Source organism: Rhinolophus hipposideros (genome assembly GCF_964194185.1).
Source record: "Rhinolophus hipposideros genome assembly, chromosome: 20".
Taxonomy (NCBI): domain Eukaryota; kingdom Metazoa; phylum Chordata; class Mammalia; order Chiroptera; family Rhinolophidae; genus Rhinolophus; species Rhinolophus hipposideros.
In genome coordinates this window covers 47,260,516-47,273,994 of record NC_138066.1, presented here as the reverse complement: position 1 = coordinate 47,273,994, position 13,479 = coordinate 47,260,516, and the positions used below count along the sequence as shown (strand labels likewise).

Sequence of the window (13,479 nt, the reverse complement as noted above, 5' to 3'; positions counted from 1 at the left end):
CTGGACCCAGCCAAGGTAGGCTGGGCAGACACGACTAAGTGAGAGGTGCCGGGAGCTCCCCTGATTCCTTATGCCCTCCCTGTCTTCCTCGCAATGGTGGAAAGAAACGGCACTCTGAGTGTTGACACCTCTCCCCTGGGTCCTCGCTTACACCTGCTGTAGTTGCTCAACAATTTTCTCCGTCCCCCACGTCGGCACTCTCAGCATTGCCCTCAAAGGGCCACATCCACGAGCAGCCAACTGGGAAGGATGACGCTGGTGGCGCACAGCCTCCTGTGTCCTCCTGACTTCTCTCCAACCCCCGGCCCCCTCCTAGCCCTCCTCCCTGTGGCCAGTCAGACTGCCCATCTCCAAGGGCAGGAGCAGCTGACAAAACTTCTTTCTGTTTGGTCCTCGAGGGAAGAGGCGACGGGTGTGTTCTCAGGACAGAGGGAAGGGCGCGCAGGCCAGCAAGACCCAGCTCTCATCCTCCGCCAAAGTCAGCTTTCCAAAGAAAGGGCCATTTGAGGCCGTAGTGGCAGGCCCAGCATGGCCACCACAGCCCCGCCAGGCTGGCTCCAGGGCCCTGCCACAGGGAACAAGGGGGCGTTTCACCGGCAGCATGGCCTCGCCTGCCTCTCACGCCTCAGTGTACACACACAGACCTTGAGTGTCCCTACATGGCTGTGTGTACATAGAAATCCCATTTGCACCAAACCAGCCCTTGGCTCCAGGCCCTGACTCAGCCACAGGGACACTGCCAGCCCTCGCTCACCCTGTATGTCACCACCACAACACTAGCCTGGCACCCCATTTTCTCCCTCCTCTTTGTGTTATATATTTGCTTCTCTTGTGTGCTGATGGCCGATACTGTTATTGTTTTATTTTTAAGGAATTGAGAGATGGGCTTTGTGGGCTGGAATTAAACCAGTGCAGATGTAGTACCAGAGGTCGGAGGGGGTAGGGGCTGCTGTTGACATGTCTCCAGGACTCGGGACCGCTCCCAGACAACATTTCTGCAGCAAATAGCTGTTGCCCCCATGCAGACAGCTAGGTTCACAACCACAGTTCCAGAAAACCTCTGCAGGCTGGGCAGATCTCAGGACGTCAGGCCCTGGGCAGCGCCTCCCCTGCACCCCATCCGGAGGGTAGAGTCATGGAGGATGCCTGCCACCTGCCCTGTGCCCCCGGGAGCTTGTCCTGCCCACTGTCCTTACCCTGGGCGCATGTGCTCAGGAGAGGACAGACCCTGCCTCTAGCCTCTAGGCACCGATGGCAGGCGACACCCTGTCCTGGGTGTTTGTGCCAATGATTCAGAACCAGGCCTCTAACTCAACGGAGAAATGCATAACTTTCTCTAGGGCTTTTCAAAGGTTGGGTGTGACTTAGGGCCTGGAACTGCTTCTGGTCTCAGAGCAGATGAGCAGATTGGGAGGGAAGGAGGCGGTGGTTTTCCTTTTCCTCCTAACCCTTTGTGTTAACTCTAAAGCTCACTTTGTGAGTGTAAGAATTACATGGGGAGTTTGTCTGCAGCGCAGGTCTCCAAGCCTCACCTGAGATTACGAGTCAGGAGTTCTCAGGAGAGCTCAGAGTGCTTTGTAACCTTTACTGTCAGGTGATCCCAATACCTGAGGACTCAGAACCACAAGTGGAGAATCCAGGTGCCCTCCCCGCACTTCCCTGGAGCTGGTTCTGGAGATTGGCCCGGCTCCCTGCACCATTCCCACCCCATGCGGGGCCTCCTGCCCACGTTCTGCCCTCCAGGCCCCAGGCCTGGGAGGAGCAGACACAGTCGGATGGGGAGTCCACCTGCGTGTCTCCCCGTGGCCGCCTGGGCAGCTGCTCTGAGAGAGGCCGCCTCTCAGCCTCCCCCCTCACTGTCTCCAGGTCTCCGCCCCGGCCCAGCCCGGGCAGCCTGCACTACTCTGACGAGGATGTCAGCAAGTACAACGACCTCATCCAGGCCGAGAGCAGCAGCCTGACTGAGAAGCCCTCGGAAATCTCCGACTCTCAGGTGAGGCGCGGGAGGGCCAGGTGTCCCACAGAGGAGAGGGCAGCAGCCCTTTCCCAGAGTGCAGCCCTGCCCAAGGGCCCATCTCATGAGCGTTTCCCTCCTTTCCCTTACGGGCCCCAGAGGCCCCAGGAAACTACCCAGAAGTCATATGCTGGCCAGCTGCCTCCCCTCCCCTCCCCCCCCCCCCCCCCCCCGTGTTCTGCTCGGAGTTTGCACCCAGGTCTAGTGGGATCCCTGGAACCATGGTCATGTAAGATCGCCCAGGAGTACGGTCCTCAGCCTCTCACGAGTCACCCCACATGCGCCGTTACTCAATAGCTCTGGCCTGCATAGACTTGTGAAGGCTGACACAGCCGACTGCATTGCCAGAGCCCGAGAACCGTACACTGAGCTGGTCAGGGTCAGAATGAGCTCAGAAATGGAAGGCTAGGCACCCTGGAGCCCCAAGAATGGGAAGCAGTGTAGACTGATGAGGCGTTAAGCTTTGGTGGTTAAGACCTCAGTTTAAATCCTGGCTCTGCTGCCTGTGAGCTGGGGTATTCTGGGTGTGATAGGGAACCTCTCTGAGCCTCGGTTTCTCCATCTGTAGAATGGGCAGGGGTAATAACAGGCTCTCTCATTAGGACTGCAGAGAGGATTCACTGAGATTAGGCACAAAGAAGCTTAGCACAGGGCCTGGCATATGGTAACCGTTCAATACATGTCAGCTTTTACATTAGGAAAGGGAGATGCCTCTGGGAGACAGACCTTTATAGATGCTGCCATTAGGTAGGTCATGAGGGGACACTCGGTTCCAGGCTATGGGGAGAGGGGGCTGAGTACATTCCCATTAAGTGATGTTACGGCCTCTCTCCCCAACCCTCTCGTCCTTGGCCAAGCCTGGTGGTTGCCCAGGAGGGGCCGAGAAATGCCACTACGTCCCACGCCCTGGACCTTTCTGCCTGGTCCTGGGAGCGGACAAAAAGGAAGAGGTGCCAGCAGCGAGCAGGGTTGCCGGCCATATGGGAGGTGCCAGCAAGCCTGGGATCTGTTTGTGGGCCCCATGGACTGAGGGCCTCTCGCCCGCTGCTGTTTTCTTCAGCTCCAGGGTTACTGATGGGCTTGGCAGAGCCAAGCAGGCTGCGGCTAACACCCCAGCTCAGAGCTGGCAGGGACAGAGACCCCAACTTAGCCTGGCTTACACAGGGACTCATGTGATTCAGGTTGTGACACCTTGTTATAAGTATTTAACTCCTTGAAGCCACATAGATATGGGGACTTACAAAGGCTAAGCTTCCCAGAAGCATGATTTTTCTTTCTTTGTCCCCAAAGATGGTGATTAGCATTTAGATTCTAGGCACTCAAGGTGAAATTCAGAAAAATAAAGGAAGGGACTGTAACAAGGAGCTTCTTAAGCCACGCTCCTATGTACGAAGAGCAAGGTGGTAGCCAGCCAGAGGGACACCCCATGTTGCTCTGGTCAACCTCCCGACCTTGTGCAGAGGACATTGTTATCCAACCTCAGTGGCTGAGCGCCAGCCTGCCAGGGAGTAAGTCCTCTACGTGCAGGAGATATTGCCTGCTGGCTCTAGAGCTTTCTGCAGCCATCCCTGCACGAGTGCTGAGAGCCCTCACATGGGACACTGAGCTGGTCCCTGAGGCCATGCCAGGTCCCAGCCATCCCAAGACCATCCTGCTTCAGAAGTTCACCCAGGATAGGCAGAGTACCTGGGATCCTCCTGTTAGCCATTGGTCTCATTTGTTCAAAACAAGCCCATCACTTGACTACTGTTTCCATAGCAACCTGGAGCCAGTCACCCCCAGGAGCACATACCCTAGAGAGGAAGCTTCCCGGTTCCAGAAGTCAGTTGTCACAGCAGAATGCCCTTCCTCCCTTTGGGGTAGTGGACCTGCATAGTTTGGGATGGTTCAAGGTTTGATTTGGAGTTAGGTTAGGTTGGTGTTGGGTTTATTTACGCTGAGAGCTGAGTTCCATGAAGGAAGGGACGTGTGACAGTTCTGATTCCTATCGGTACACATTTGTTGAAAGCACGAAAGGGTCATTGAGGAAGCTAGTCCCACTGAACAGACTTTAAACCGTGTATGGTTGGGGTCCTTCTGTGTAACACTGATGACAATGGCCATACCCCCAGGGGCTGCGCTCAGGGTCTCATATGCCTCACCACTTTATAGCATTGCAGTGACGCTCCGAGGCAGGCATTCGGGTCATCTTTTCTGTATATGTGGGGAAACTGAGGCTCAGAGAGCTTAAGCGAGTTGGCTCAAGTCCAACAGCCAGAAGAGCAAACCCAGGATCCTGGCTTCTATATGCAGAGCCCGACCCCGGGTACAGGTCTTCTAAAGGCAAAGCCTCCTTGGTCCCTTGGTCCCACCCCTGTGCCAGTGACGTCACCCTCATAGCAGACCTTTCTGGAAAAGCCTTCAGAACTGGCTGATGAGACAGTCTTGAGAACAAGTAACTATGCTCTAAAAATCAACTCAAGCCTGGTCTTCAAAGAATAAAGAGAGACAGTCAGAGGAAAGTGCTACAGGTACTAACGTTGTTTAGACAATAGATCGCGACCCCATCACATGGCCGCTTCGGAGGGAAGCCACTCATTTGAAAAGCAGCAGCACGTGGTTGTGGTTGGTGTGTGGCCCTGGGCTTGAATCCCAGCTCCGCCTCTTACTGACTCTGAGCTGGGGAGGGGTCCTTCGAAGCTTCACCCACCCCACACAGTGGCACCGTCTGTCCAAGAGGCTGTTGTAGGAGTCGGGCCTTACAAGAGATGGAGTCGAGCCTCTGCAGTGCCAGGCTCATCACAGGGGCCCTGGAAAGGCAAGCAGGATCATTTGGGTCAGCGTGCTCTAGAATGGTCCTTGAAGCCCAGGCCGTTGGCTTTCGGGTCACTGCAGGTAGTGTGGGATCCAGGAAGCTATTGTCAGAGTACCGGTGTCCTCAGAGGTGGAAAGCCCAGGGAGACCTGAGAGCGTGCAGCCATCAGTCACCCATGTCCCCTGTGCCAGGGCACTTGTACGTTGTTAAATGGACCATTGTTAAAATATTGAATGGCTTCCATACCTGTTAGTGAAGAGCCACCACCCTGAGCCCCTAAGTGTCTCCAAGAGGACCCCAAGCAGACTGCTGTGTGATTCTGCAACTCCAGGGTTAGGCCTGGTTCAGCGAGGGGATGGCAGGGCCCTGCTTCAGCCAGTGGCCTCTCCTCTGCCTCCAGGGTCAGAGCAGACTTTGTGCCTTCACAGCTGAGACGGTCTGGATGTTGGTATCTGTCCAGGGCGGTGAGGGCCTCTTCGATGGGTGCAAGGGGTGAGCAGACACGGACTTCTCAACACTCATTTCCTGAACCTGTACTCAGAGGACAGGGAGGCGATGGAGACGTGGCGCTGTGTCCCAGAAGCCCCCCGTGGGCTCGAGGGGACAGGCTGCAGACAGAGCCGCTGGCTTCCCTCTGATGCCCTTGTTACCAACACAAATAAGTAAATCGCGTGGCTACTCTCTCGCCCCCATGAGGAGCCGCTTGACTGCACGTCCCGGTCTGAATTCTGGAGCGCCCTCCATTGTGACTTTCAATCTGGGGCTTAGGGTGGAGGCCACTCTTAGTCCTCCTGCCCCAATGGTGTCTGCAAGGACCAGTCCTCAAGGACCAGTCCTCAAGAGTCAGCAGCCACACAGACCGGCCCCTCGGTGTCAGCTGCTCTGGAGAGTGACTGCCTGTCCTTTGAAGTCCCCCTACTCCCAGGTCCTCTGAGAGTGACCGTTGTGTATGCTGCCTGGTTGATATTCGAAGTCAGACCACCCAAAACTCTCCAAAACTGGTGGAAATCTGCCAGCCGTAATAAACAAGAAGTCCGTGTTACTTATAAACAGACACACATGATACAATGTGAGAAAGGCTGTACAGGGCTGTGGTGAAGGCTGTGGTGGGGGGGAGAGGGACTGGAGCAGGCACAGGGCTGGGAGTGGGGGCTGCTGCTCCAGGGCTGCTGGACCAGGCGGTTCCAGGCCTGGGGACACAAAGGCTGAGGCTTAAAGAGCCCATGGCTTGTTTGATAGAATTTCTAAAACTGAAGGATGGCTGCATTCCAACTTCGTTTTCAAAATAAGAGCCCAAGTTTGGTAGCAAAATTCCAAACTTAGCACACAAGAAAAATCTCAATGGAACAGAAATTCCAAACCATGGCACGCCTCTCCTAATCGCTCTTCAGTTCTTTGTGCTATCCTGGCAGCCCCTTTAAGCTCATTAGAACGGAATTAAGCCGATGTGGAAAAAGTTAAGAAAATATACAGAACAACTTAGATCTTAAATCGTATTTATTGAGCACCAAATCATCATAGTGAACATTTATGGAGCTCTTACCACCAGCCAGGAATGGCCCTGAGGGTTGTTTGAGCATGGTACCGCTTAACCGTCAGAGATCCCCTGGGAGGCCTGCTGGGATTATCACTAGTTTCAGGTAAAGACAAAAAGAGTGAGTCGGGGAGCCCCCAACACGAGGCCAGGCTCCACCACTAGTCCCTCTGCACACCTACTGTGCGCCACACACAGATTGGGCCCTGTAGGGCACCTGGGTGGGATAAGTGCTGGATTTGCCCTCCACGGAACTTATTCTGTCAACAAAAGAACATCCAGCCTAAGAAAAATTCTTGTAAAAGTTTCTTTAAGCCCGACGGACCACAATTGCCAGGAAGCAAAATCCCAACAGATTGAGAAAATGCTCCCGGGAATGGCAGTTTCGCAGCTTATTTTATACATTAGAATCAAAGGAGGAGACAGAAGGAGGGTTACATGAAATCCATGGGTAGTGGATTAGGGAGGCGAGAGAAAGTAAAGCAGGGAAATCTCTGGGGTTGGGTAAAAAGTAAAACGCAGAGAGACATACTATGTTTACGTTGGTGGTTACAAGACAGTTTACGTTTTCAACACAGAGATGGTATGTGGGCAACCAGATAAGAATGGTCTCACGCTCTGGGTCTGGAAATGAAGATCACTCTGGCATTTCAAAGGTATGTTATCTTAGATGCACAAAGACAATGGACAATTTCAAAGTTAAAGATCAAGGAAGCGACAGGCCTAGGACGTGACTACCCGCCATGACTCGCTTTTAAGTTACGAGTTTTTATGTCCAGACCATCCCATGTGGTTACTTTGGTCTCGGGGTTTGTAAGGCCCACCACAGGAGCCTCCCCTGAGCTTGTCAGGTTTAGGATGTGGCCCCTTTTTCATCCACAATTCCTTCCTTGGTGCATTTATTTAACGAGTATTTGTTCCACACCCACTAAATAGTACCAGGTGCTGTTTACAGGTGGCAACTACAGACGTGAGCCAGACAAGCTCTCATGAATGTTACATTAGGGTGTGTTGTGCTCTATTAGGGAGGACCACATGTGTGTAAATAATCACGTTTTCATTTCTTGTTAAAGTCTCATCACCACAGTAACTAACTTCAGGAGGAACATGACTTCAGGTGAACAATGGGCTTCCTGTTTCCTGTGGTACAGGGGCAGATAAAGCACTGTGAGAAATCCTGGGGGAAGATCATATCCTCCCGAATGCTCACAGAGGGTTGCCTGGAGGAGGTGGCATTTCAGCTGGGCCTGGGGGTGTGAACTGGACTGGGTCGTGCATAGAAGGGAGCAGCACCGGTTTGCGTTTGGCTGGAGTGGTGGTGGTGTTCTCTCATTGCCTTCCCTCTGCTGTCTCCCATCTCTTAGCACTGTTTGCTTTTTGCCCTTGAGGTTGGACCACGAGTCTAATAGGTTCAGGGAGGCCCATCTCCTGCTTCTCCTAAGCCTGACCCACACACACCCCAGAATCCCAAGCTTGTGCCAAACTAGAAACACACCACATGCAGGACAGAGCCTGGGGAGGAGGAGGAGAAGCTACATATTGGGCACCTGCTGTGTGCCAGGGCCTATACTTTATACATTCGCATTTAACATCTAACCACCCCTCTGTGCCAGTGGGAGGATCGCCATTGAAGCAGTGGGGAAACTGAGGCTCAGAGAAGTCAAGCAGCACGCCCCTGATCACAGAGCTCAGAAGTGCAGGCAGGAGGGACTCAAATCCAGGTCCCACTGGCCCTGAGGGCAGCTCTGCAGCAGCCTGGCCTCACCCAGCTTCCCAGCACAGAGGGGAGATTGAAGGAGGGAGGCCTGCCCTGCCCCTGACCCCAACCACAACCCAGTGACCTCGGGAGGCCTCTGCTGGCTGAGGGCACACACTGAGTCACTTGATGTGTAAGGTCACAAGTAGCATGTGTGATCTTGTATCTGAGCTGAACTTTTTGAAAGAACCTTCGCAGATTTCTAACTATTTTAGCACAATTTGCTCAGAGCCCTGATACAATTGTGCCTGGAGGGCGTGTCTGGGGAGGGAGACACTTAGCATATTCCTGCCCACCCCACCTCCAGTCTCCAGGAGGCTGCCACCCCTGCAGGACCGGCCCCAGCTCACTCAAGGGTAAGTGCATCTAAGCAGATAGACTCATGCCGCACTTCAGGCTAGGCTGGGTGCAGGCAGTGCCTGGAACCACCGCTGAGGGCACGGCTCCTCTTCACCATCAATAAAGCAGTGGCGGGGTGACCTGTCACCAGAGACAACACATTCCTGTGTGACTTTGTGAGAACCAACCACAGGAGGGCATCCTGCCTGGCCCCAGGGTCTCAGTACCAGTCCCCTCGCCTGTGTGGCACCCTCCCCATTGCCTGCCGAGTCCGGTGCAAGAATTCCTACCGCTAGAGAGGAGCCGAAAAGCAGAAGGCTTGCCTTTGCTCCCTCTCTTTTGTTCCTGTCTTTTCTCGGGGTCCTCCGGCTCCCATCCCCAGGCCTGGCAGTGTGCGCTCCCCCTCCCCAGACTCTGTCCGGTAATTGCTGATGGAGTGCTTTGAGGAGCTGTTAAGAGGCCCTGGAGCTGAGGCCGTTGCCTGATTGCCTGGCAGCCTGGCGGGGCTGCCCATGAAAGGCCTTCTTTGTGCTGGGCCCCTTACTGGGAAGCTGCATTTAATTACCGAGGGCCCAGTGAGAGTTGAAAGCCGGAATGGGAGCCCCCGGTCCCCCCTTGCTTGCTTTCTTCTCTTCTCACCCCACCCCCACCCAGAAAAGAAACAGATGTTCACGGGCGCAATGGAGGCGGGAGAGCAGTCACTGACGCAAAGACCCCCTCCTTTGGCTTTGGAGAGCTGGGGGCGAGGGGGCAGACCAAACGCGAATGCCTGCCCCGCCCACAGGCCGTCTTCATGTAGCTCCCAGCAGCTCTTCCTTCTCTCCGTTTCTCACCCCCATCAGCAAGGCTGCCCCACAGAGTGTCTGGCACACAGTGGGTGCTCAACAGATGGTAGCTGGTGGGGTTGCGATAATTAGATGAATGAGCTTTGGGATCTGGGCCCCCAGGAGGTCCAGGGAGGCCCATTCCCCACCCTACCAGTCAAGCCTCACTCTGGGAGTGAAATGAGGGGGTGGCTGGAGCTGCCTGAGCACTGAGTCAGCTTCCCCCCACCCCCACCCTCCTGGCCCCTTCTGATTCCTGCTGGGGAGCTTTGAGGCCCCCTTCCACCCAGGCCCACCCTCACCCTCCCTTACAATACCTTCCACAACATTCTCTCATGTGGAGCTCAATTCACCCTGTGAACTGCAGAGACCTACCATCTTACAAACAAGAATGCTGAGGCGGAAGAGGCCAAGTGATGGGTCCAAACTTAGCTAGCCTGTAAGGGACAGAGTCAGGATGGCATCAAACCACAGTCACCTCCTACCCCAGACACCCGTTCACTCTGGGGTTTCTCCCCAAGACTGGAGCTAGCAATGATGCTTAACAATTATTCCAACCATCTAGTGGGTGCCCTCCTAGAGACACCTAACCTGTAGGGAAAACTGTGGGGCAGCCCTGTCTTCCTCCTGCCGCCACACTCACAGACCCTCACTGCCCCTAGACCAGAGGGACCTCCAGCCTCCTGCCTCGTGGCATTACCACCTGCTCAGCTTGCTCCCGCCCCTGGGCCAGCCTCTCCCCAGCCCCAGGCATCGCCCCTCCACCCCCTCCCTGCTCCTGGCATATGGAGCCCTACGGCCTGTGCAGCCCCTTTGTTCCCTCCTGGGCCAGCAGCTGGGCAGTAGGCAAAGAAAGGGACTCGTATTGTGTTGCATGCTTCCTGGGGAGAATGTGTGAGGGACTTCCCATTGTCTTGGGCAGTGGCGAGAATATTGAGGTCCTGGGTGTGTCTGCTGGGGGTGGTGGTGAAGAGGGTGGCAGCAGACACTGTGCAGGGAGGGGTGAGGACACAAATTAGCAGATGGACTAGGGAGTATTTATCCCCACCGGAAGTGAGAGAGGGGAGGGACTCTCATTCCCATTCTGTGACCTCTAGGCAGGAGTGTAGGAGTTAAGAGCATATGTGGGCTTTGGAAAAATCAGGCTGGTCTGTTCAAGCCCAGCTGATCATTTCCTTGGGTAAAAACACACGCGCTATAGTAGCTACAGCACAGAGGTGTGAACATTGAACACGGTGATGCGATCCGCATTTCCAGAGTTGGTATCATGATAGTCCTATACGTACCTCGGTGCTGTTTCTCTTGAGGGTCTGGCTGCCATCAAGGACTTTGAGTTCCTGAGAAGGAGTGTCCATTTCATAGCCCATAGCTCACACTTTCTGGGCAAGATGAGCTCTCCAGTTTCTTGACTTGTAAAGGCAGCTGATCATCCCAGACTTAACTTGTGTTGGGCTCACTGGGTTTCCTTGCTGCTGGTTTTTTCCAGTGTATTTTACTTAGGTTGATGGAATTAACATACTGCCTCCAAGCGTGCATTAGCTGGGCAGAGATGAGGCGATTTGAGTAGTCTTCTGAGTTGTATTTTGTTGCTAGTGTACTGTTCACTAAAATCAGTGTGCCTTTCTTCCAGAGAGGGCGTTCCCATCTGCTGTCTTCTTAATTTTCACAACATTGCTGGGAGCCTGGGATGAGGGAAGGGGTGCACGATATTTTTAGCTCCACAGTTCAGATCGCAACGTTATTTTATTTTACAACCCAGATTGACTCTTGTCGCATGTTGATGTCCCCAATTGGCAGATGAAGCGCGTGCCAAGAACACAGAAGTACCGACAACTTTAAGAATAATATGTTATATTTCTTTTAAAAAGATTCCGGATAGTCATCGTCGTTGTGTGAAAATGCAGAACTTCTGTTGATGTTTTTCGCATGTTTATTGTATAACTGAGTGTTGCTTTTATTTTGGGTCACACATGGGTGAGAGTTGTTAGCATTTGTGAAGTGCCAGGAGCCTCCGGAGGGCTTATAATCTGGCCCTGGCTTTGTCCCTAGTCACACCGTCAGTCAGTGGCTGGACCGAGATTGGAACTCAGTAGATCGTGCATGAACCTTTGAACCTCTGTTTTGAAATGTAGGTGGTGTTGTTATTCGGGTATGGTGAGGCCAACAGATCAGGGGACGATGGCCACTGAAAAGACAATTTGTTACTCACAGTTCCCAAAAAGAGGGGACACGGCATGCCACGCAGGGCCACATGGGGAAGCAGCAGGGTCGGTCAGGAGGCAGAGGGAACAGGAAAAAGACCTGGGCAGGAGCCTTTATTGTGGCTTCCACAGGAAGTCAACACAGGGGGAAGCAGGCTTAGGCTGGTTTGAATACATTCAGGGGCTCTGAGTGGTCAGGGCTGTCCCCTGTTGGCTGGTACCTGGCCCTGGGTAATTAGGGACAGGGCATGGGGGGTCAGTGAGTCCATTGGAGGGGATGGTGGGGGTGTGGGCTCTGAATATGAAGGCTGCTTACTGTATCTAAGAACTGACCAGCTCTGGGAGGGGCAGTCCCTCCAGGGTCAGTAAGGCCCCAGATGTCAAAGCATCAGAAACACCAAAACTAAAAAGGCGTGATGCATTCAACCTCGAAAACATTCTGCCAAGTGAGAGAAACGAGACACAAAAGTCACATATTGGATGATTAAATGTGTACGAAATAGGCAGAAGGGGTAGAACCCTAGAAACAGGAAGAGGATTGGTGGTTGCCAAGGGTGGGGGGAGCAGGAGGGGAAGGCTGGGGAGGACGGAATGGGAAGTGACTGCTTAATGGGCACAGAATTTTCCTTTGGGGTGGTGACAATGTTTGGGAGCAGATAGCGGTGACGGCTGCAGAACATGGTGAGTGTGCTAAATACCACTGAGTCTTAAACTTGAAAACGGTTACCTTTAGGTTATGTGAATTTCACCTCAATTTTCCAAAAAAAATTATATCTGAGGTCTTTGGAGTCCCATCAAAGATCCATGGCTCTGTGCCATGGTCTGTGCTAAAGGAAGCGAGAGTCAAGCCTTGTACACTCCCGGCCTTGCGGTGCTGAGGGGCACGCCGTCCAGGGCGTGGAAGAGGCGGAGCGGACTTTCAAACCAGAGCGCTTGCGTACCTCGCCGCCCTGAGCACGCTGCCCTGTCGCCCCCAGGCCACTGACACCCTGTCCTCTGTCCTCCCAGGGAAGCGACAGTGAGTACGAGGTTGATCCGAACCACCAGAAGGCCCACTCTTTTGTCAACCACTACATCAGCGACCCCACGTACTACAACTCGTGGCGGCGGCAGCAAAAGGGGATCTCCAGGGCCCAGGCATACAGCTACACGGAGAGCGACTCGGGGGAACCAGACCACGCCACCATGGCCAACAGCAGCAGCGCCCAGCAGGGCAGCCTCTTTCGGCCCAAGGCCAGTCGGACCCCAACGCCCCAAAACCCCCCTAACCCCCCAAGTCAGCAGAGCACCCTTTACCGCCCCCCCAGCAGCCTCGCCCCTGGCTCCCGGGCTCCTATAGCAGGATTTTCATCATTTGTTTGACGTCTGAAGAGGAAAAGAGAAAAGAAAAATGGCACCAAACTCCCCCTCCACCTCTCCCCGCAGCACCGCCTGCCAGAAAACAAAAACACCAAGAAACCAAGAAACCAAGTCAACTGTTCACCTCCTCAGTTTATTTTTCCAGATTCCAGGGCCAGCAAAGCTGGTGTGAGAAGGAGGGAGAAGAAAACCACGAGAGGACGTGTGTGGCCAGCGATTGGTCAGCTTCATGACTGTGGGGTTTGCTACTCCTTCAGGGGTGGGGAGGAGTTGGGGGAGCAGCTGTGGTGGGCATGAGTGGGTCGGCCCCCGGAGGGAGAGGGAGAGAGAAGGCAAAGGGCTGGAGGGCTGCAAGACAGGCGTGGCTAAAGGGAGAAGAAACTTCTGGAAATCCAGCTGGCTGCCCAATTCTGGCATGTGCCAGAGCCCTGGGGGTGAAGCTTACCTCCTCTCTCTTCACTCAACCAGTGCCACATGCTCCCCTGTCCCTGGCAGGGATGGATGGCCCTGCTGCTCCCTGTCCTGCTCCTCACCCTCCACTGCCCCCCTCCCTTGCCCAACTTCCCCACCAACCATTTGGTTTATTTACAAAAAGGAAAACTTAACTAAAGGGTGGGAATTTGCCTAGGTAGCTCCTTGTTCCTAATATGCTTTTTTC

General features: G+C 54.2%; 1 protein-coding gene across 2 annotated transcripts in view; it reads left to right on the top strand.

The window, feature by feature from the left end:
- Positions 1 to 12,960, top strand: part of SDK2 (sidekick cell adhesion molecule 2) — a 245,641-nt gene extending 232,681 nt beyond the window's left edge. For both annotated transcript variants that reach the window (XM_081029413.1, XM_081029412.1), the window contains 2 exons: positions 1,867 to 1,993; positions 12,471 to 12,960. In XM_081029413.1, the coding sequence (XP_080885539.1) occupies positions 1,867 to 1,993; positions 12,471 to 12,824 (481 nt within the window). In that variant the 3' untranslated portion in view covers positions 12,825 to 12,960. The remainder of the gene's footprint in view (positions 1 to 1,866; positions 1,994 to 12,470) is intronic.
- Positions 12,961 to 13,479: the final 519 nt, after the last annotated feature.